Raw genomic sequence first — 24,511 nt, 5'->3', positions numbered from 1 at the left:
ATAGCTTTCTTGACTTGGACTTTCATTTTTACCAACACATGGCTAACCTTTGTTTAACCAGCGCTAAACAGCTGCTCTAGGCAAAAATGAGTTTTGTGTTACCTTTCTAACTGATAGACTATGTTCCAGTTATTGATTTGATTTATTAGGATCCCCATTAGCCGACGTTAACAGCGACAGCTAGTCTTACTGTGGTAACATAACAAAAAAGACACTACAGACAAAATACTTTACAAGTTACATACATTTAAAAACATGAACATGTAGTGTGTGTGTAAAAACATGAACATGTAGTGTGTGTGTAAAAACATGAACATGTGGTGTGTGTGTAAAAACATGAACATGTAGTGTGTGTGTAAAAACATGAACATGTGGTGTGTGTGTAAAAACATGAACATGTAGTGTGTGTGTAAAAACATTAACATGTGGTGTGTGTGTAAAAACATGAACATGTGGTGTGTGTGTAAAAACATGAACATGTAGTGTGTGTGTAAAAACATGAACATGTAGTGTGTGTGTAAAAACATGAACATGTAGTGTGTGTGTAAAAACATGAACATGTGGTGTGTGTGTAAAAACATGAACATGTAGTGTGTGTGTAAAAACATGAACATGTGGTGTGTGTGTAAAAACATGAACATGTGGTGTGTGTGTAAAAACATGAACATGTAGTGTGTGTGTAAAAACATGAACATGTAGTGTGTGTGTAAAAACATGAACATGTAGTGTGTGTGTAAAAACATGAACATGTGGTGTGTGTGTAAAAACATGAACATGTAGTGTGTGTGTAAAAACATGAACATGTAGTGTGTGTGTAAAAACATGAACATGTAGTGTGTGTGTAAAAACATGAACATGTGGTGTGTGTGTAAAAACATGAACATGTAGTGTGTGTGTAAAAACATGAACATGTGGTGTGTGTGTAAAAACATGAACATGTGGTGTGTGTGTAAAAACATGAACATGTAGTGTGTGTGTAAAAACATGAACATGTAGTGTGTGTGTAAAAACATGAACATGTAGTGTGTGTGTAAAAACATGAACATGTGGTGTGTGTGTAAAAACATGAACATGTAGTGTGTGTGTAAAAACATGAACATGTAGTGTGTGTGTAAAAACATGAACATGTGGTGTGTGTGTAAAAACATGAACATGTAGTGTGTGTGTAAAAACATGAACATGTTGTGTGTGTGTGTGTGTGTGTGTGTGTGTGTGTGTGTGTGTGTGTGTGTGTGTGTGTGTGTGTGTGTGTGTGTGTGTGTGTGTGTGTGTGTGTGTGTGTGTGTGTGTGTGTGTGTGTGTGTGTGCGTCTATCAGTTACATATACAGTACATGTCAGTACATACACACAAGAGTTTACACTTCCTCTTCCAATTATAATGTGAGGAGGTCAAAATATTTACCAAATGTATTCATTTTAAAATGTTGATAACTTTTCCTTTCCATTAACATTCACCGGATGATAAGACAAGATGTCTTTGCTAACGTGTGATGGGTATTGCCGGTTGCCTGGGAGGGGGTCCCTGGGCAAGAAAAGGTTGAAGACCGCTGTCATATGGTAATGCACATGTAATTATTTTACACTACAACCATCTCACCTTCTCCCAACCAGCCTGGATACAGATGATCCCTCAGGAGGAGCCATGGAGAGACAAGGGCACTAAACTCACTGACAGAAACACAGAGATCCACAGATGGAGTCTGGCTTAAATAGATATAGGTGTATGAGTGCCAGTCGTCTTTACCTGTAGTCAGTATGGAAGAAGTGTGTGAAGTAAAAGTGGATCTGAAGGTTTGCTAACACACAGCTAGAGGACCCCATGATAAGAAGCCAGTAGCCTAGCTGGAGGACAGGACAGCGAGTCAGTCGTTGTGCAGTCTGGTAGCATACGGTAAAGGTTGATAGAGTCATGTGTGACCGATGAAACAGATTGACCCGCGGTCCCCAGTGCCTTGTCACCCTCCACAGTAGTCGGGCATCTGTCTGCCGTGCGTCACCCTGGGACCCAACATGGCTACTCAGGCTATTAACCTCTAGCACAGGAGGACATGGCACACTGATGACCCCTTCCTCCCTTTTCACTTTGTCACCCGCCACTCCACCCCTCCACTACTCTACCAGTCTGATACTGGAGCTAGCTAGCCCAGCTCACCCCTCCACTACTCTACCAGTCTGATACTGGAGCTAGCTAGCCCAGCTCACCCATCCACTACTCTACCAGTCTGATACTGGAGCTAGCTAGCACAGCTCACCCCTCCACTACTCTACCAGTCTGATACTGGAGCTAGCTAGCCGAGCTCACCCCTCCACTACTCTACCAGTCTGATACTGGAGCTAGCTAGCCCAGCTCACCCCTCCACTAGTCTACCAGTCTGATACTGGAGCTAGCTAGCCCAGCTCACCCCTCCACTACTCTACCAGTCTGATACTGGAGATAGCTAGCCCAGCTCACCCATCCACTACTCTACCAGTCTGATACTGGAGCTAGCTAGCCCAGCTCACCCCTCCACTACTCTACCAGTCTGATACTGGAGCTAGCTAGCCCAGCTCACCCCACTACTCTACCAGTCTGATACTGGAGCTAGCTAGCCCAGCTCACCCCTCCACTACTCTACCAGTCTGATACTGGAGCTAGCTAGCCCAGCTCACCCCTCCACTACTCTACCAGTCTGATACTGGAGCAAGCTAGCCAAGCTCACCCCACTACTACTCTACCAGTCTGATACTGGAGCTAGCTAGCCCAGCTCACCCCTACACTACTCTACCAGTCTGATACTGGAGCTAGCTAGCCCAGCTCACCCCTCCACTACTCTACCAGTCTGATACTGGAGCTAGCTAGCCCAGCTCACCCCTCCACTACTCTACCAGTCTGATATTGGAGCTAGCTAGCCCAGCTCACCCATCCACTACTCTACCAGTCTGATACTGGAGCTAGCTAGCCCAGCTCACCCCTCCACTACTCTACCAGTCTGATACTGGAGCTAGCTAGCCCAGCTCACCCCACTACTCTACCAGTCTGATACTGGAGCTAGCTAGCCCAGCTCACCCCTCCACTACTCTACCAGTCTGATACTGGAGCTAGCTAGCCCAGCTCACCCCTCCACTACTCTACCAGTCTGATACTGGAGCAAGCTAGCCAAGCTCACCCCACTACTACTCTACCAGTCTGATACTGGAGCTAGCTAGCCCAGCTCACCCCTACACTACTCTACCAGTCTGATACTGGAGCTAGCTAGCCCAGCTCACCCCTCCACTACTCTACCAGTCTGATACTGGAGCTAGCTAGCCCAGCTCACCCCTCCACTACCAGTCTGATACTGGAGCTAGCTAGCCCAGCTCACCCCTCCACTGCTCTACCAGTCTGATACTGGAGCTAGCTAGCCCAGCTCACCCCTCCACTACTCTACCAGTCTGATACTGGAGCTAGCTAGCCCAGCTCACCCCTCCACTACTCTACCAGTCTGATACTGGAACTAGCTAGCCCAGCTCACCCCTCCACTACTCTACCAGTCTGATACGGGAACTAGCTAGCCCAGCTCACCCCTCCACTACTCTACCAGTCTGATACGGGAACTAGCTAGCCCAGCTCGCCCCTCCACTACTCTACCAGTCTGATACTGGAGCTAGCTAGCCCAGCTCACCCCTCCACTACTCTACCAGTCTGATACTGGAACTAGCTAGCCCAGCTCACCCCTCCACTACTCTACCAGTCTGACACGGGAACTAGCTAGCTCAGCTCACCCCTCCACTACTCTACCAGTCTGATACTGGAGCTAGCTAGCCAAGCTCACCCATCCACTACTCTACCAGTCTGATACTGGAGCTAGCTAGCCCAGCTCACCCCTCCACTACTCTACCAGTCTGATACTGGAGCTAGCTAGCTCAGCTCACCCCTCCACTACTCTACCAGTCTGATACTGGAGCTAGCTAGCCAAGCTCACCCATCCACTACTCTACCAGTCTGATACTGGAGCTAGCTAGCCCAGCTCACCCCTCCACTACTCTACCAGTCTGATACAGGAACTAGCTAGCCCAGCTCACCCCTCCACTACTCTACCAGTCTGATACTGGAGCTAGCTAGCCCAGCTCACCCCTCCACTACTCTACCAGTCTGATACTGGAGCTAGCTAGCCCAGCTCACCCCTCCACTACTCTACCAGTCTGATACTGGAGCTAGCTAGCCCAGCTCACCCCTCCACTACTCTACCAGTCTGATACTGGAACTAGCTAGCCCAGCTCACCCCTCCACTACTCTACCAGTCTGATACTGGAGCTAGCTAGCCCAGCTCACCCCTCCAATACTCTACCAGTCTGATACAGGAACTAGCTAGCCCAGCTCACCCCTCCACTACTCTACCAGTCTGATACTGGAGCTAGCTAGCCCAGCTCACCCCTCCACTACTCTACCAGTCTGATACTGGAACTAGCTAGCCCAGCTCACCCCTACACTGGCTCCTGTGCCCTTCTCCACATGATAACCTCTGAACATGACTAAACATCACTGAACATCACTGAACACAGGGCTTTCAGACCTGCCGTCACCAATGTGCCCTACCTGGATGGCTGGAGGGGAGACTAAGTGGGACCTTGAATCAAACAACTGTCAGTGTTAACAATGTATGGCACCATCTCCGAATGGGCCATAAAAGCAAATAAATGAGGGCCATTACAGTGGAGATTGTGATTATGATAATGAGAATAATAAAGGCGATCATCATTACGATCATGATGATAATGATAATACTGTGATGATGAATTATAATGAATAAATCCCTAGCCCATTTCCTAAATGGTGGGATATGTATCACCCAGGGGCCTGCAGCCACCCGACTGCCTTTGAGCAGGGAGCGGGTTGTTGGATGGTGGAGGTGTGTGTGTGTGTGTGTGTGTGTGTGTGTGTGTGTGTGTGTGTGTGTGTGTGTGTGTGTGTGTGTGTGTGTGTGTGTGTGTGTGTGTGTGTGTGTGTGTGTGTGTGTGTGTGTGTGTGTGTGTGTACGTGTGCTTGTCTGTACGTGTGCTTGTCTGTACGTGTGTTTCTCTGTATGTATACATCTGTCAGCATTTTTTGCTCTCGATCTAAGGTTCCTCTCTCTCTTTTCACTATGTCGTCCTTCACTATCTTATTTCCCCTTCTCTCTCTCTCTCTCTCTCTCTCTCCCTCTCTCTCTCTCTCTCTCTCTCTCTCTCTCTCTCTCTCTCTCTCCATCTGTGTGTGTGTGCATGTGTGTGTACTCGGGGGGGTGTCTGTGTATGTGACTCCAGCCAGCCCGTGTAATATGGAGTGTTTGCCATTGCTCATGGAGCACATCCCTGGGGACCTTGGAGTTTACATATCATATTCAAACAGCTTTTGTACTCCTTCTCAATCTAACCAGGCCTCGCTCCCTATTTCACTCCTCTCCCTTTTTCTTTCCCTCTCTTTTTTCCCCCACCTCTCATAGTTTTTACATAACGCCAGAAGTGTCTACAAGAGGTCTGGGTTTTCATTTTGGTAAACACATTTAAATGATGCAATCTGTTGTTATGCAGACAGAGTTGGTCCCTAATGATCCTTCCATGGAGAGGGTAAATGGTTTTGATGACCAGTGAAGGTTTTTACAGAAAACAAATCTTGTGAAACCCTCTCCCTCTAAAACTGGGTCGGTTTGAGTAAACAAGCCAGCAGCCATGTTGAAATTCATCACTCTTGTCTGAGAGAGAACTAAGTGGGATTTGTCATAGACATCAGACATGTCATTTATATCACAATGTCAGCACTGCATTCGCATAATGATGGAGTCGACAACGTAGGAGCTCTGGGCTTCTGCACTCCTACGGCACTGTGCAAACAACACCAATAATGTGTCTCAAGTCTAGATGTGTCAAAAGCGCTAGGATCAATATCCATGCCTTTCTGTCAAACCCCTCAATCTTTCTTTCTTGTGGCTCCAGAAGCTAAGTGCAAGAGATTAATAAGCGGATTTGTAATGCATGACCTCAGGTTTTAAACCATAATTCCTCAGCTGTTTAGCGTTTTCTGCTTCTCGCCAGATTGAAAAATAGCCGACGCTAAGTAAGTTAGTTAGCCAGTCCCCCTCTGTCTCTCTTCCCCCTCACCATGTGACCCGAAGGTACAGTAGTAGGATCTAATGAGCTGCTTGTGTCTTTCTGCTGTTGTTTCCCTCTGGCAGACAGATGACGTGACGCAATCAGAGGTCTCCCTACAGCTCCAGCTGCAGCTCTCGGACTCCTCGGAGAAGCAGCAGCCCAAGAGGTTACATGTCTCCAACATCCCCTTCCGCTTCCGCGACCCCGACCTGCGGCAAATGTTTGGGGTGAGATCCCTTCCCTCTCCCTGAACTCACTGGGGGAAACCATTCTTTACCCACCCACACATATCATGGTACCTGCCTGGAGTGTGTATTGTCGCTCTCTCTTTCTCTCTAGAAAGTCCAGACACACATTCATCCTGATCCCAGAACAGGTGTGCTCTCTTTTCCCTGAAAGTGTAACCTCTCTGTCTCGCATTTCACACCAGTCCTTAAAATTAACACAACAAAAAAAGTATATAATTATAATGGATCCGAATCGGGAGCATTGCCAAAAATCTAATTTGAATGTTGCACGCTAATTTAGGTCATTATAAGCTACAGGCGTTAATTTTCATCGTTATGGAGACGACGTCAAACTGATGATATTAATTACAGGAGAGCCCTGGCTACGGCGTAATAAATTACTGGACAACACGGCTGCTGTCTCCCTCTCTCTCTCTCTCTCTCTCTCTCTCTCTCTCTCTCTCTCTCTCTCTCTCTCTCTCTCTCTCTCTCTCTCTCTCTCTCTCTCTCTCTCTCTCTCCTTCCTGTGCTGTCTGATTGTTGGGTTTATTGTTTCCAGCTCTGGAGCAGGTCCTGTAGAATCCAAATTGCCTCAGTAATTAGCTCGGAGGCTTTGTGTGCCCGGCCGACGTGTGTGTGCAGCTTATGGATATGTGATGCAAATTTAACAGTGGCCCTCCCAGCAGCCCTCCCCTCCCTAACTTTCCGGGCAGTCGGTGGCTGGGTCCTGGGATTGATGGTTGTGGGCAGAGCTGGTTGCTGGTTGGGAGAGGAGATATCTTGTCTGTGCTGTATTAACGTGCCGGCTCAGCTCCGGCTCCACCCCTGGATATGGCCTCCACAATGACCCTGTGTGTGTGATCAGTGGTGTGAAGCCCCATCCCTCTGGCTCTAATGGCTGCCCTGCCGCCAGAGGCTCAATACACCATTACCGTTACACACGGGCAGAGCCCGCAGACATACAGGCAGGCAGAGGAGAGCGAAAGGGAAAGGCAGCGGTGAGATGGTACATGTGTCAATGGTGGAGCAGTGGAACCCAGCGCAGCGCAGCCAAACCCAGCCCTGCTGCCAAGCCCCCAGGACCTCCATCTGCTCCCACACGTTGTGAAGAGCCCCTCTCTCCAGCTCTCCAGTGACGTGCACACTTAGCAGGGACCCCCATCAGCCACCAGCAGAGAGCTAAAACAGAGACTAGCTAGCACCTGCTAACAGAGACTCTAGCTCCTAAACAAGGAGGGAGGGTTTGAGAGTTACCCTACCCCTCCGTAGGGGTTAAGGGTGCGGAGGATGACCCCCTGAGTCACTAACGAGGCGCAGAATAAAAGCCTCATTAAGGAGACTGCTGCAGACCATAATCAGTGATTAGAAAAGTGTGATATTTCAGAGAGCGGGCGATTAGAGGAGTGAAAGGAAAACACTCCAAGCTAGCGCTAGCTCGGGTAGCGCGGCGCACCATTCTGTGCTGCTTGAGGGCGTCCTCCTCATTCTGCTCCTGGGTTCTTCAACAGTACTCCTCCTCGGTGCTTGACGAGGGCTCTCAGTGAACAAACATCTCTGGGCAATCAGACCTCTGGCCCCCATGCTTTCACACTGAGCTCCAGTCTATCTCACCAGCCACTACTCTGCTACTCTCAGACAGTAGCAGCACTCGTCACTACTATACCATGCTGTATTATGCTAATGATAGCTAGCCTCCTCACAGCATTCAGGTGTTTTAGCGTAGCAGAAGCAGGGATACATACGGTGCCCTATCCGTGGTTGGTAGCTCTGCATTACAGTTGATCACAGTGTAGAAATGCATTTCAGATAGGAAGTGGAGCGAATGAGCGAGGCCTCATAAAAAAGTGTTCTCGAGGTAGGAATATTAAATAGCGCCTATGATTTTTCCCCAACGGATGCTTTTTCTCATTCCCTTATTGATATGTTGATTGTTTACTATGGCTGATCTGGGTGTGAGCAAGGAAGGAGGTGTCGCCAGTCCCCCAGCTCTCTCTGTCTCCTGAGACCCCTCCAATTGATGCCATTGTTTATTGGCTTTGGTGCTGATGCAGCTGTTTGCGCTGAGCTGGGGCGTAGAGGGCTGTAGGGAGGGAGGAGAGTGTGGGAGCGGAGCGGCTGAGATCCCCAGTGCCATGTGGGAATCCACTAAGATGACTTCCCCAGAAACTAATTAATCGACGCCACAAGCCCATTACTCTTGGTTAAAACAATTAGCATCTGCACATTGCATGGGGAAGCATTGTCATCTCATGCGAAGAGGGGCATCACACTGGGATGTAAAATGCCTCTGTGTGTGATGGAGCCGGGTACGGTAAAGCGCTACAATTGGAATCAATAGAGCTGAGCACCATACGAGGCAGATGTGGAGAGGGGGCCTATGTAGAATTGAAATCCCAGATGAACACGATGTACTTGAGTTTGTGGCCTGGGCTGGGCCGCCCCTGGCGTTGCCTGTTGGGAAGGTCATAAATAACTCCAACTTTTTTTCTCAGGCGTTGTGGGGGTCAGCACTTGACCCTGGGGGATGAAGGATGTCATATGTGTTTTACCAGCCTATAAACCCAGCTCCTCCACCAGACCCACTCCCCTCATCACGCTCATCACTCTCTTATGGCCGGAGCAGGCAGATAATAGCCGGTTCTTCCTAACCCCTATTAGTGGCTCAGTCAAACGATCCATCCATTCCCATTGAGCGCCAACCACATGGAAGGTCTATTTCTTCCCTGTTGTGCCCAAATGAAGGCGATGCGGACCGCTTGACAGGGTAATTACTTTTAATGAAATAATACGGCCATTGTAGACAGCAATTAAAAGTGGCTCTCACTCCACTCATTAGGGGGAACTTACGATTGGCTTTCATTCTTCTGTTTTCTAATGATCCGAAGTCGAGCCTGTTAAAAGGCTTGAGCACGTTAACCCCTTGGGACCATCCCTCGAGTCCTGTTCACTGAGAAAACAACACACACTCACACCAACAAAGAGCGAGAAAAGGAGAGGAGGAGAAAGAGAGAGAAAATGGCAGGTTCCTGTGTAGATAGAGACAGCTCAGCCACCTGTTTGTTGGGCAGGCAGAAGCCTGCTGGTCTGTCTCTCTCTATGTCAAAGCCTAGTTAACTCTCTTTCTCTCTATCGGTTATCTCTCTCTATCGGTTATCTCTCTGTAGTTATCTCTCTCTATCGGTTCAGGGATTTGAGAAAATGAGTTTTCCTCAGGAGCTGCTTCACATCACAACACAACCTTACAAACAACCACCTTGCCATATGTTGATGTAGCTTTTCTCTGTGTGAAACATCTTCTGTTACTCTAACTCTACTGTGTTTACAATGTTTGTTTTAACAGTTTTTTACATCATTGATTTCATGACATAGAAATAACACAGATAAAACAGTAACTTTATTTTGCATTAAAAAAATATAATTTGATAAAATCCCAATATATAATTGATATCATTGCATAACAATTGTAACATTTTGGCATGGCAACAATAACCGTTTTCTTACTCTTTTCATAACTTAATCTCTCCTCTCTTGTCTCCTTTCTCGCCACAGCAATTTGGAAAGATTCTAGATGTGGAGATTATCTTTAATGAGCGAGGATCCAAGGTAAGTGAACTAGAACCCCAGCTGCTTCATTACCATGTACTTCTTCTGTTTAGTAATGATGGCATTAGTGCCGTGTGTACATTGGCTCAGACTACTGCTCTCTAAGCCTGGTCCTGGAGAGCTGGAGAACTGCGTTCAGACATTCACTCCTCTCTCTGCTGCTCCTTGGTTGTTGTTCTAGCTTTGTGCTCCAGTTGGGGAATCATTACCCCTATCAATCAATCAGTCTGTGATTGAGCTGTTTCAAAATGCACTTAATCCAGTACTGTAGCTCTCTGGACCAGGAATACAGACCTCTAGTTTAGAGACTAATAGTCAACCCAGATCAAATATCAAGTGCTATAGCAAATATAGAACCATCACCGCCAAAACTGACTCAGTGTCTATACATGTACAGTAGCTCTATACCATGTCCTATATAACATCCTCTGGTGTAAACAGCACAGTGCTGGTCATCCACTGTTTATGTAATCGTCTGTGCCAAGCTCCAGAGCATTCCATTCATAAATTAGACAGCCTCCTCTAGCTGGGTGTTCAACCATGAATGGGATCGATTCCCACTCTTACCTGGTAGTTTGGGGTCTGTATAAGGTATGCAGCCAGCCTCCATCTAGGAACCTATACTCTGCTCCAACTCAGCCCCCACAGCCAGACAAGATAGAGCACCGGATAAAGCTGCCTCCTCTGCTGTAACAAGCATTTATTGTTTGTGCCCTACAAAGCCATTACCCATGATGCCTCTCTCCTGCACCCTGCACGCTATATAATGAACCTAGCAGGCCATTAATAAACAATCTATTTTCTATGAAGCTTTGGCAATTTGCATTCAATATGTTTGTCTCCTTTGAAAAATGGTGGCTCCACTCTCCCTCCGTGTAAGCTAATTATTTGTGCATGATAAAAAAAGATAGAGGGGCCAACCATAGTCGGGCAAAATGTCCAAAGGATTAATTTTGCCCTCAATTCCTTTTGAATTTATTTCTTTATCTCCCTCTCCCCAAGGACAGCTACCGTGTTATTTATGCCAGGAATAGGAGCTCGGAGATCCTGTGCATGCATACAAGATCACAATGCTCTCCATCTCTCACATGTATTATATATCTTCAAGCAATTATCAGCCTGGCCGTGGCTCCCTCTCCCTCCCATCCCTCTATATGTATATATAGAAACCAAAGGACTGGGACTTGTTGGGCCAGCATATCTGAAGGCTGGTGATGGATCTCAGGCCCAGTCTCCCAGTCCCCATAACTCAAGCTGGTGACAAAGGCCTCAGGGGAGGGGGCACGTGGGGGTGGAAGATGGGGGATGGGGAGGAGGGTATTTTGGTGTGAGTTTAAAGGCGACATCCCCATTGTAAAGCCAGGTTTTTTTTCTTCCACCTCCTTAGAGGTAGCATGTGATTTATTAATGTACATATGTTGTTGGTGATATGTATAGCTACCTTTATTACCAACCAATACCTTGATAGTATGGGAAATGTCCCATCACATTTTAGACACAGCTAATACAATGATGAATACTAATATAATGATATGTCTAAGAAAAAGAGACAACATATGGCTTCATTTAATTGCTACAGTGCGTACTTTGGCTATTGTAATGGATTAGAAATGGTTGATGATGGAATTAAACTAAATTGCTTGAAGAATTTATGAATATTCCTTCCTTGCTCAACTTCATCTCATTCCAATGGGGGTTGTTTTTCATAAGGCTACTGTTGAAGTCTTCACAATAATGATTAGACTATAATGTTGCGTAACAGAGTGTAATGCCTGCGATGCTCAGAGACATTCTCCAGAGGTGGTTTGTGGTGTTTAATTGGGTAAAACAGACAGGTTTGTTAGTGTGTGTGAGGCTGTCATCCTTATCTCTCCTTGGATCTCTCTTTGCTGTTCCTGACGTCTCACTAACAACCACACAATTAATAACACCGCTTATATACATCTCTACTTCTTGCAGCTCACCTGGTCCTCTCCTTCTTCTCTCCATCTCCTTCTCTCCTTCCTCCTCTCTAATCCCCCTCCTACCCTATCTTTTACCCACCCTGTCTACCTTCCTGTCCCTGTCTGTCTTACTGGCCTGGTGACACACGTGGCTCTCTCTTAGGGCTTTGGGTTTGTAACTTTTGAAACGAGCACAGATGCCGACCGTGCGCGGGAGAAACTAAACGGTACAATCGTAGAGGGACGCAAAATAGAGGTGCTTTTCCTTATTTCCTGTTTCTTCTTCTTCTTCTTCTACCTCCTGCCTGCTGACCTCTCCCATGCCTCTGCTCTCACCTTTGACCCACAAGAGACCTGCACATAAGCATGTGCCCGCTGTGTGTGTGTGTGTGTGTGTGTGTGTGTGTGTGTGTGTGTGTGTGCGTGTGTGCGTGCGTGCGTGCGTGCGTGCGTGCGTGCATGTGCGTGCATGCATGCATGCATAATGGTATGTGTCGGAAGCACTCAGTGGAACTAGGAATCCATACATGTCAAGATGGACGTGCAAGTTGTTCATCATTATGACTGGAGAGGGAATGCATGCTCTCATCATCCCATAAGAACCTCACTGTCACGTCTGGATAAAGAAGACCTGTCTACTTACCTACCAACACACCCTGTTGACATAATGTGGTCTTGACCATTTTTTTGTGTTTTTTTTCTTAATTTTGGTCTTGTTTACTGTAAATGAAGGCCCCTATTCAGTCATTCCCATCAGGTCAATATGGAGGAAATCTAAGGGGTCTGTCTTTTTGTTTTTCTTTTGAATCCATTTGTTTATCCAACCAATTACATGTGTTGCTTTTGGCTTTTTCTCTTTCGTATCCGTAGGTAATTGGTGCATGCTTTCCCACTTGCTACAGTAATTGAATCATCTCAAAAGAAAATGTAAATGAGGAATAAATTCATGTAATGGTGATTCAAGGCCATTGTCTCCTCTGGCTATTTTAACCTCCCCAGTCTTGTGAACCTCTATGGTAATTTGCATAATTCTGACACATTTTACTGAATTTGTGTGGTATTTCTCTGCCAGTCATTTGGTCTGCCTTTTGGAAGGGTATATTGTAACTGTGGCACCATTTTGTTTTTTGGGGGAACAGGTGAATAATGCAACAGCAAGAGTGATGACAAACAAAAAAGTTGCCAACCCGTACACAAATGGTAAGATCTGCCTCTTGTCTAAGCTACAACTTTGTTCAGATACTGTACATGAAGGACAAGATTTACTAGTTTGGGCTTCTCTCCCTCTCTCTCTCTCTCCCTCCATAGGCTGGAAGCTGAACCCTGTGGTGGGTGCTGTCTATGGTCCTGAACTGTATGCTGGTAGGAGATCCTTCTCTACTACACTCCTCTATTCTAGCACCACTCTAACTCTACTACACTCCTCTAGTCTAGCACCACTCTAGCTCTACTACACTCCTCTAGTCTAGCACCACTCTAACTCTACTACACTCCTCTAGTCTAGCACCACTCTAACTCTACTACACTCCTCTAGTCTAGCACTACTCTAACTCTACTACACTCCTCTATTCTAGCACCACTCTAGCTCTACTACACTCCTCTATTCTAGCACCACTCTAGCTCTACTACACTCCTCTATTCTAGCACCACTCTAGCTCTACTACACTCCTCTATTCTAGCACCACTCTAGCTCTACTACACTCCTCTATTCTAGCACCACTCTAACTCTACTACACTCCTCTATTCTAGCACCACTCTAGCTCTACTACACTCCTCTAGTCTAGCACCACTCTAACTTTACTACACTCCTCTAGTCTAGCACCACTCTAACTCTACTACACTCCTCTAGTCTAGCACCACTCTAGCTCTACTACACTCCTCTAGTCTAGCACCACTCGAACTCTACTACACTCCTCTAGTCTAGCACAACTCTAACTCTACTACACTCCTCTAGTCTAGCACCACTCGAACTCTACTACACTCCTCTAGTCTAGCACCACTCTAACTCTACTACACTCCTCTAGTCTAGCACCACTCTAACTCTACTACACTCCTCTAGTCTAGCACCACTCGAACTCTACTACACTCCTCTAGTCTAGCACCACTCGAACTCTACTACACTCCTCTAGTCTAGCACAACTCTAACTCTACTACACTCCTCTAGTCTAGCACCACTCTAACTCTACCACACTCCTCTAGTCTAGCACCACTCGAACTCTACTACACTTCTCTAGTCTAGCACCACTCGAACTCTACTACACTCCTCTAGTCTAGCACCACTCGAACTCTACTACACTCCTCTAGTCTAGCACCACTCGAACTCTACTACACTCCTCTAGTCTAGCACCACTCGAACTCTACTACACTCCTCTAGTCTAGCACCACTCTAACTCTACTACACTCCTCTAGTCTAGCACCACTCGAACTCTACTACACTCCTCTAGTCTAGCACCACTCTAACTCTACTACACTCCTCTAGTCTAGCACCACTCGAACTCTACTACACTCCTCTAGTCTAGCACCACTCGAACTCTACTACACTCCTCTAGTCTAGCACCACTCTAACTCTACTACACTCCTCTAGTCTAGCACCACTTTAACTCTACTACACTCCTCTAGTCTAGCACCATTCTAACTCTACTACACTCCTCTAGTCTAGCACCACTCTAACTCTACTACACTCCTCTAGTTTAGCACCACTTTAACTCTACTACACTCCTCTAGTCTAGCACCACTCTAGCTCTACTACACTCCTCTAGTCTAGCACCACTCTAACTCTACTACACTCCTCTAGTCTAGCACCACTCTAACTCTACTACACTCCTCTAGTCTAGCCCCACTCGAACTCTACTACACTCCTCTAGTCTAGCACCACTCGAACTCTACTACACTCCTCTATTCTAGCACCACTCTAGCTCTACTACACTCCTCTAGTCTAGCACCACTCTAACTCTACTACACTCCTCTAGTCTAGCACCACTCTAACTCTACTACACTCCTCTAGTCTAGCACCACTCTAACTCTACTACACTCCTCTAGTCTAGCACCACTCTAACTCTACTACACTCCTCTAGTCTAGCACCACTCTAACTCCACTACACTCCTCTAGTCTAGCCCCACTCTAGCTCTACTACACTCTAGCAGTGTTTCTATCACACAGACCCAATTCACATCTACCCACTGGTTTTATTAGAATCTGGCTCAGTCTCAACCTGCTTCTAACACACAATTCTCTGTAGATCAAAGTGGATCTGGAATAGAATTGTGGGCCAGATAAGAAGTGGATGATCCAAGCCTCACAGAGAGAGTGGAGGCAGCCTGAGCAATTGTTTGTGGGGTGTGCACTGTAAAGCCGGAAAAAATATTTTAAGACCAAGCCGCCCCAGCAACTGTTATCAGATTGGGGAGGCTGCTACCGTGGATGGATTTGCCAAGTGCGCCAGATTGACTTTTACAGAGCTAACCGAATAAGGGAGATTGAGTGAGCGATATTGTTGGCACCTTCCCTGTGGAAGGCTGGTATTCCTCATGGTCAGGGTAATGGAGGGATGGGACAAGCTCAGTGGGGTTTTCCCTATCTCTCTCCCTCTACATGCCACTTTTATTGCTGTATGTTATATGAACCCTTTGCATTTTAATGAGGGGGAAATGGTACTATTTCATTTGGAAGAAGTGCTGAGCACATCGCGCCACTTTAACGGCTTTCCTTTCTGCTCATTAGACTAAAATCTGTTCATTCCCCGGACAGCTTTACGGCAAACCTCTAAATAACTGTCCATGACAGAAAGCAGTCATCTATCATTTTTATTTCATCTCCAGACCCCCTCACCCTCCTCCGCAACCCCCTCACCCTCCTCCCACCGTTCCCCCGGTTCCAACGCCATCTTCCCTTGACAATTACACCCCCCCCCCCCCACACACACACACACACAACCATCCCTTTCCCAATACGCACACACAAACACACTCCTCATGAAATTCTCAGATGCATTCAAAATCATGCAGATCACATACAAATTAATACAAGATATGTTTATATATATTCACAACACTCAAATTTTTTCATAGATTCTCACATTCTTATACAGACATATTCTGACCTATGCAGGACGCATACATACACACACAAAATACACACACACACACACACACACATGCACCCACACACACACAAACACTCACACACACGGATACACACACATACAAGCACACTAGCCCAAATCATGTAATAAATCAGAGGGAATGTGGACCACCATTCCAGGCAGGGGGAAGTGGGGGGCGATAGTGATTTATTGGCTGCTAATTTTTCAAGACGTCTTGACATAGCACTGAAGTTTGCCAAGCCTAAACGACAACATATGCTTGCCAGCTGGGGAGATGGGAAACATAAATAAGAGATACATTTCTGTAACAAAAAACCTAACTAGGAGCCAACAGGTCAGCCTTTAAAAACAGCTGACCATGTTTTGGATCATTTTGTTATGACACCGAATGAAGAAACACGTTTTAGTGGTTCCATCCATGGAGTTATTCTTGAATAATCATGACTACATTTAATATACTTTGGGTGGGAGTGAAATGGGATGTAAAGGTGATTAATCACTGTTTATCAGTCCTCATTTCTGTGCGGGAGATCAGTGAAATTGGGAGCCATAAATCGTGGCGTGGTGACAGCGCACTCCGTCTCCATTCGTCCTGGCGCTACAGGTTTATTGTCCTCAAAACCCATTCAGGAGAATGACGGATGAGAGCTTCACGCAGGCTCCCCGCTCTTAACCTCTTGCAGGGTACACTGGCTCCTCCTACTGATGGGAGGCTGCGTGGCGGTGACTGGGGTAGTGGCGGCGCCAGCCCTGTGGTGTGTACCCCTGGACCCGTGTCCTCGGCTGCCTCCTGCCACCTCTCCCCTGCAACCCAAACCTTCCCTGGAGCCCTCAGTAAGGGGGCTGTGGAGGGGGTCCTGTGAACAGCAGGCGCATTAGGTTCCCACTCAAATGGACTGGGGGTGGGGGGATGTTAGGGCAGAGACAGTTAGCATTGTCTGGTATGGGGGATATTTTCGTAAAGAGACATTTTCAGGGAGAAATGTATAATACTATGAAAATATGAATATTATGTAATACCTCAACCCATGAATGATAGTAGGATGTATTTCAATGGTGTAATTCCTAGTCTCTTCTATAGCATGGTGTGTCAATTTCAGGACCATGGACAGCTACCAAGCAGCTCTGCCTGCCTACACGAATCAGGGAATCCATTTCAAACAAGCACTGTACGAGTCAGGGAGCCCCTTCTTCTCTCTCTGCTACTAATTCCTAAGGGGATAGAAGGAGATGAGTAGAGCTCTTGATGTTTTCACTTCCAGAGGTGAAGTTTGGTGTGGACCGTCTGAAAGCCACCAGCTGAGTAAATGACAGAATAGAAAGGCTAATTGTCATCTTAATATATCTGGACAGATCCTCTCATTGTTGAGGGGATAATTAAGCTCCTGTGGCTTGATTAGATTAAGCTATTTTGGGTCCCCAGTGCTTAGATTAAGTGCTCATTCCACAGATTTAGTTGAGCAGGACGCATTAAAGAGATGAACATTGTGAAAATTGTGGTGTTTTTTTTACAAGGCTGGTTTTGACCCCATCATTTGCACAGAGCAGGATTAGGAGAGGTTAGGTCCGACTGGCTGGCTTGCTGTGTAAAGGTATTGAGCTCCTCTCAACTTGACACATTTGACATATGAGGTGCGGTGTGACCCTGTCGCCCTCCAGCACATTACTCCGGTTTTCCCCCAGCCATCCATCCTCTCTCTCAGAAAGGTGTTTGACTTTGGTGGCTAGACCAGGTTTGTGCTCCCATACGCCGCTGTAGCTGTTGTTGCTTTTCATGGGTTTACCAAAGTGTGACAACAGCTTTTGATTTATGGGTTATTATTGAAGCAGTGTAGCCTATCGCCAACTCATTATGAGTTTACATTCACATATATCATAGCACACGGATTGAATACAACACCCCCCCCCCCCCCCCCCATACCTAAAAGAAGGAAATAGAAGATTTGGAGCTCCAAAAATGCTAGCGATTTGTACAAGGGAGAAAAAAACACCCCTGAAAATATGAAAGAGGATTCTTTTTGCCCTTTAGCAGCTGAGCCTATATGTCAGACTCCCAAAAAGAGACTCATTTAAATGTCAAGGTCAGCATTATAAATCACCAAAGCGAAAGGGCCACCTTGTGATTCTTACCAGTCTATTGGTGCTGCGTCGGCAGCAAACAAAGTGCCCCGGCTGCTCGGGGGGAAATAGGGGCGTTTCCCGCCCAAATGAGATGCAGGCGTTGAATATGTGTGGAGCCCCTAATTGAGGGAGATGTTAGTGGCTTCAGACATTAAACCTGGCTGTTCGTGGTTTTAAAAGCACCACTAATCTGTCTCACTGTCAGCAGGGTTGCTGGTGTGTACCGTTCATTAGGACGCCTCCCAATCCCATCCACCTGCAGGGTTAACACTACATTACACTACATACAGCCAGCCGTAATGGCCATTGTCCTCCAGGCGAAATCCTATACCAGTCCATAGGAGTGCTTCTATACGAGGTATCATATAACTCCATTGCAGACTTACTGTAAAATCACTAGGTGTGATTCCACTGTGTCTAGTTTTGCTCCTGTGAGTCCATTGGAAGATCATTTGATAGTGTTATGAATGTGTTGTATGTCTGATCTCCTGCTTCTCCCTATATACCCCCCACCCCTCCTCCTTTTCATACACATTTACACCCCAGCCTCACTGCAAAAATGAATTCTTCACAGACTGGAGGCCTGTGATGAATTCCCCAAAACATGTCACGGTAATGAATGAATCAGTCCAGGGGAGATGAGGAGGATGAAGAATAATAGAAGTGATGGGGTAGCAGTGTTGTGATGGACTGGAGGAGGAGAGGAGAGGGGGGGACTAGGGCAAGAGCAGAAGGAGCCTTTAACGCAGGACCAGGTTAATCATGAGAGAGAGAGAGAGAGAGAGAGAGAGAGAGAGAGAGAGAGAGAGAGAGAGAGAGAGAGAGAGAGAGATGTGTTTGTATGCAGCGCTGCAGTTCGTAATCAGACAGTGACTGGACTGATTGAAGGTTAAGGAGAGATCTGGGGATCTCCCAGCCCAGAAGCTTGTTCTCTAATCTGTAACCATAGAACTTATAATGCTGACCCTGGCACCTCCCCCAACACCCCCCACCCATCACCATTGGCTGTTAAGCGCTGCTGGAGGACAAGCGTGGGGCTGTGATAGGCTGGGAGGAGTCACAGATGGGGTGTGGGATGGGGTCAGCCGGTTTGGGACTCAGTGGTCCCGCCATCCAGCCCATCTGCTCCGTGCTCCCCCAGGGCCTGCACATCCAGCCCATCTGCTCCGTGCTCCCCCAGGGCCTGCACATCCAGCCCATCTGCTCCGTGCTCCCCCAGGGCATGCACATCCAGCACCTCTACTCCGTGATCTCCCAGGGCATGCACATCCAGCACCTCTACTCCGTGCTCCCCCAGGGCATGCACATCCAGCCCATCTGCTCCGTGCTCCCCCAGGGCATGCACATCCAGCACCTCTACTCCGTGATCTCCCAGGGCCTGCACATCCAGCCCATCTGCTCCGTGCTCCCCCAGGGCCTGCACATCCAGCCCATCTGCTCCGTGCTCCCCCAGGGCCTGCACATCCAGCCCATCTGCTCCGTGCTCCCCCAGGACCTGCACATCCAGCCCATCTGCTCCGTGCTCCCCCAGGGCCTGCACATCCAGCCCATCTGCTCCGTGCTCCCCCAGGGGATGCACATCCAGCACCTCTACTCCGTGATCTCCCAGGGCCAGCACATCCAGCATGGCTGCCCAGCAACCTTCACCTCCCGCCTGTCTCTGTCTGGACTACAGCACCACACAACACTGCTCCTTACCTACCTACAACAACCTAGAACAACCTTCCCCCTCAGCTAGCATACTGTTGCCTCAACTAGGTGAAAGCCACGGTGTGGAACTGGTGGGATTGCATCCATTACCAGGCTGTGTTTCAAGGCTAGCCCTGGGTGGCGAGGGAGGCGGTGGCAGGCGGCATCAGGAAGGATGCGTGCAGCAAATGTGGATCCTTGCTGAGTACGGCACAAAGCAGTGGGTTGGGGAAGGGGAGAGTGCTCGATGAGGCACACCCAGAAAAGATTACATCTAATGTTTCCTTGTCTTTCCCTAATGTATTCTGTCATAGGAGAAACCACTGCCACATGTCTTTATGTAATGTGTTCTGTCAGTAAGGTAAGCAATGCCAACATTCCATCTCTCTAAAGTCCTCCTTCCTATGTGTTTCTCCACAGTAACAGGTTTCCCTTACCCGGCCACAGGGGCTACGGTGGCCTATAGGGGTGCCCACTTGCGAGGCCGGGGGCGGGCTGTGTACAACACCTTCCGCACAGCACCTCCACCACCACCTATTCCAGCCTATGGAGCGTGAGTATCTGTGGACCTGTAGTACACTATACTGACAACATCAACAATCAACCATTATAACAGTTTTACTCTTAAATGTTTGGTTGCTGCATTTGCAAACAATTGTGTTATTTCATTTGTGTGCAATTGTGCATGAGTGCAGCATGTGTATGTCTGTCTGTCTATCTGTTTGTGTGTGTGTGTGTGTGTGTGTACATGTATATCTGTGTTCCAAAGGATGAATATCAAGGCCATAGGGAGCTATAGAAAGCAGAGATAGCATGTTACTGGGCAGGTCTCACTGGACTGTGATGATCTCCTGGTTGATGTGAAGCATTCAGCCTCACACTCCTCTCTTATATCTGCACACTGCCTGCCTGGCTGGCTGCCTGCCTGGGTGTCTAGGTGTCTGGGTGGCAATGGGAGTGTAAGGGAGAGGAGAGGTCTAGCTAACCGTAGGCCTAGCCTGGCTGCCTGGCTATCTGTGATTAGATCAGGGCCTGTCTGTGGCGATGAGTGGAGAGTAGAAGGGAAGAGAGGAGAGGGGAAGGCTCCAGTGATGAAGACGGGTCCTAGAACTCTGGGTCCCCTACACCTCCCACCCACTCTGGGGTTCTACGTCCCCCCCCCCCCTCCTCTCCTCTCCACTCCTCTCCCCAACTCCTTGCTTCTCCTTTCTTCTCCCCACCTCCTCTCCTCTCCCCACCTCCTCTCCCCACCACCTCTCCTCTCCCCACCTCCTCTCCCCACCTCCTCTCTTCTCCCCACCTCCTCTCCCCACCTCCTCTCCTCTCCCCACCTCCTCTCCTCTCCCCACCTCCTCTCCCCACCTCCTCTCCTCTCCCCACCTCCTCTCCTGACTTCCCAGTGATTTATATGTTAGCATCATGTGACTGAGCTCCTTCCCTGCTGAGCTCCCTCTTTTCATCCCTCCTTTACCTCCTCCCCTCCACCGTAGCCTCCTGACAATACTGCAGGGACTGGAAATATATATTTTTTTACCAGAGCAGAACATTTCATGGGAATTGTGAAATGGCTGCATTTCCCCACTTAATATGTCATTCATTATTTGTGGTGCGCAGCAGCCGGTAAGAGCTGACCCTGTAGACGTGCAGAGCCACTTCCATCACTCTTGTTTTCCACCATGCAGATGTCTGCTTGACTTGCTCTCATTGGAAATAGGCTAGGTTCTAAACATCAGTGTGCTGATCCAATCTGTCTGCATATAAAACCGCCCAGAACCCAGATGAACTAAGGCGTCTCCGCCATTGCTCTCTCATTTCACAGAGTGGTGTACCAGGATGGCTTCTACGGAGCAGAAATCTATGTAAGTACCGTTGTCTCTTTCTCTCTCTGCGTGCTCAGATGAAACAGAAGTAAAGCAGACAAAAGCAGCCAGCCCTGGAGACTAAAACACCATCTCTCCAGCCCCCAGCGTTCCCCCTGCCTCTCTGCCAAGCCCGCGTCGATTAGGCATCTCTCTGCCGTGCCAAGAAACCCGACAACAAAATTTAAAACCCCCTCAGCTCCTCCCTCCTCTCCCTCTCTCTCCTATGATGTCAGACTTTGGCAAACAGACAGACCCCAGCTCAGTGTCCCGTGTCAAGTCGGTCGTCTCTCCCCTTAAAATGGCTTTTGGAGGTGGCTTGTTTCCGCCCTGTATCTGTAACTGTCTCTGTGTGTGTGTGTGTGTGTGTGTGTGTGTGTGTGTGTGTGTGTGTGTGTGTGTGTGTGTGTGTGTGTGTGTGTGTGTGTGTGTGTGTGTGTGTGTGTGTGTGTGTGTGTGTGTGTGTGTGTGTGTGTGTGTGTGTGTGTGTGTGTGTGTGTGTGTGTGTGTGTTTGTGAGCATGGATGCCTGCCTGTCTCTGTGTGTCTGGGTGGGGACAACCCTCTCTCTCTGTCTGGCCCAGGGGGCCTGCGTGGAGCCTTAGTGGGACAGCATGGGGCCTTAGTGGGCCTGTGTGGGGCCTTAGTGGGCCTGTGTGGGCCTGTGTGCCTCCAAACCATCACGGTGTGAGAGATAAGAGGAGCGGAGGAAGATAAAGGGATTAAGCTTCCCTCTGGGGCTGTACATGCAGGCAGCGGCCACAGCACACACAGCGTCAGGCCGGCCCCAGTGCACGCTGCCCTTCACAGAGAAAAGCGGGACGCTGTGGAGATAATGCTGAAATTACCAGGCTGCCCCAGTTTGACAGCAGTCCAAGCGTTTGGGGGGGATGTTATTTGTCGTTTGAATCTGTAGTTTTTTTTGTTTCTCTCTGTCCTCTGCAATATGGAGATGACAGCAGGCGCAGACAACAGTGCTACTGATTACCTCGTACTTTAACCCTGTCTGCATACGAGCAAAGGGCTGGTGTCTGGGAACAAAAGTGCTGGACTCCACAATGATATATGGCTCAAACACAGCCCCATGTCGTAGCACTGTTTGTGAGTGGCTGTTAGCGACACCAGCGGAGTGAACAGTGTAGAGGAAAAGTGGCTTAATGCGGTCCTGTCGGCCCTGGGTGTTTGGCCTCCCTCCCTCCCTCCTCTCCTCACCTCCAGCTAAGCCCTGGGTCTCAGTGCCCTCTGACCAGTCCTGGGGTATCTCGCCCCATCACTCAAGCCGTCAGCCTTTCCCCCTGTGCTTTACTGCCATTAGTTTTGGCAGTGGCCACTGCACGGACACTGAATGGCTTCAGACTGCCGGAGTGCGCCCAGAGGTCTCCTGTGACAACAACAGCAAGTCCCTCAAGCCTCTCTGTCCTCCACTATCATTCAGAAGACAGTAGCCATGTCTGTCACTGTCATGACCTAGTCAAATTCCATTCATTTCAACAGTCCTGAAGCACTTGCCATTAAAAAGAGCATCCAGGATGATACCACAACAAGAGACCCTGCTTCGCAGGGAGTATATTAGGAATGGATGTATTCATATTCATACACACAGTCAGGCACACACGTGACGTGCACACGCATGCACACACACTGGGGCGAGACACAATAACAAATGTGTTGCACTGTTGTGGGCAGGATTTGACATGTGTGCAAGTGATTTATTGTGGCTGTGTGTTGTTGGGTTTTGTTGCTGTAATCAGCAGCACTGTCCCAGGGCATGGCCATCCCACAGGAACTCCTCTGCCTGGTCTTAGCCATGACTTCCTGTCTCCATGGGCAGGGAGGATGACTCAAATACAGCTCCTGGCCCATCTGCCCTCTGACCTGATTCCCCAAAGAGCCCTGGCCACAGTCTTTAGACGTTCCATCTCCACGGTAGTGTAGCTCGCCTTTGGACTAATAGAAAACATGTATTATTAACAGCCACCTATTAGTGCTGAGCCATTAACTGAAATGTTGGTTATTTTTTCCCCTTTTTATTTCTGTGAGCTCAATGCACACTTTGCGCAGTTTCTCTATAGATTAATCAGATCAAGCCCGAACTGTGCGGTGTAGGAGGGAGTTGTAGTTTCCAACAGGCGAATATTCTACATAGTTTAGCGCAGAAAACGTGGGTATTTAACTACCTACTTGTGGGTGCACTGAGAGGGACTAGAAGAGACAGAAGACGTGCGATCGAGAAGGAGAGAGCAGTTGCTTCGGGAGGTATCTCTACCTGAAAATACATGATCTAAGTGATTGATATTTGGTATTCAGCAGTCGTAAAAGTATGCCTTGTTTACTTTGAAGAACTATTAAAACAGTGATTTTGTCAGACAGCAGCTCAATAGAGATGATGACTTGGAATGAAATAGAAAAGTTATCAAATAAAACAAATGTAATATACACAACAACTAAAATATATTATTAAAGTAAAGTCATGTGAATAAAACATGAATAAGTGGTAAGCAGTTACTACCATCATGGGGACTTTTATTCATTGTTTTATTCTGTGTTGTTACACCATTCAACCCACACAATAAATAGTGCAATGTAAAAAAAAGAAAAATCATAATCGAAAACCGTGATTATTTTTTAATATTCAAACCGAAACCGAACCGACCTCAAAAAGCACTCTCAGCACTACCACCTATATACCCACCGTAGGATATAGGATGGAGATGGGCCAATGCTCCATTGGTGCTAATAGAAAAACAGTAGGTGAACAGCTTAATTTTTCAGCTGGAGTAATGACTGCTCTCCCCAATGAAGTTTTTAATTCCTTCTCCCACTCTGGCAAATTAATACACAGGTCCTGACTTCCCAAACACTAAGCCCCTGTTACAGTG

General features: G+C 47.7%; 1 protein-coding gene across 8 annotated transcripts in view; it reads left to right on the top strand.

The window, feature by feature from the left end:
* Positions 1-24,511, top strand: part of LOC139565392 (RNA binding protein fox-1 homolog 3-like) — a 393,289-nt gene that overhangs the window by 350,714 nt on the left and 18,064 nt on the right. For 7 of the 8 annotated variants that reach the window (XM_071385695.1, XM_071385692.1, XM_071385691.1 and 4 more), the window contains 7 exons: positions 6,172-6,315; positions 9,865-9,918; positions 12,025-12,117; positions 13,001-13,061; positions 13,170-13,223; positions 20,195-20,327; positions 21,594-21,633. In XM_071385695.1, coding sequence (XP_071241796.1) covers positions 6,172-6,315; positions 9,865-9,918; positions 12,025-12,117; positions 13,001-13,061; positions 13,170-13,223; positions 20,195-20,327; positions 21,594-21,633 — 579 coding nt within the window. The remainder of the gene's footprint in view (positions 1-6,171; positions 6,316-9,864; positions 9,919-12,024; positions 12,118-13,000; positions 13,062-13,169; positions 13,224-20,194; positions 20,328-21,593; positions 21,634-24,511) is intronic. The other variant, XM_071385696.1, reaches the window with a different exon arrangement.

Source organism: Salvelinus alpinus, chromosome 36 (assembly GCF_045679555.1).
Source record: "Salvelinus alpinus chromosome 36, SLU_Salpinus.1, whole genome shotgun sequence".
NCBI lineage: Eukaryota > Metazoa > Chordata > Actinopteri > Salmoniformes > Salmonidae > Salvelinus > Salvelinus alpinus.
Note: the sequence above shows the minus strand (reverse complement) of the source record. Positions and strands in the feature narration are given on the sequence as shown.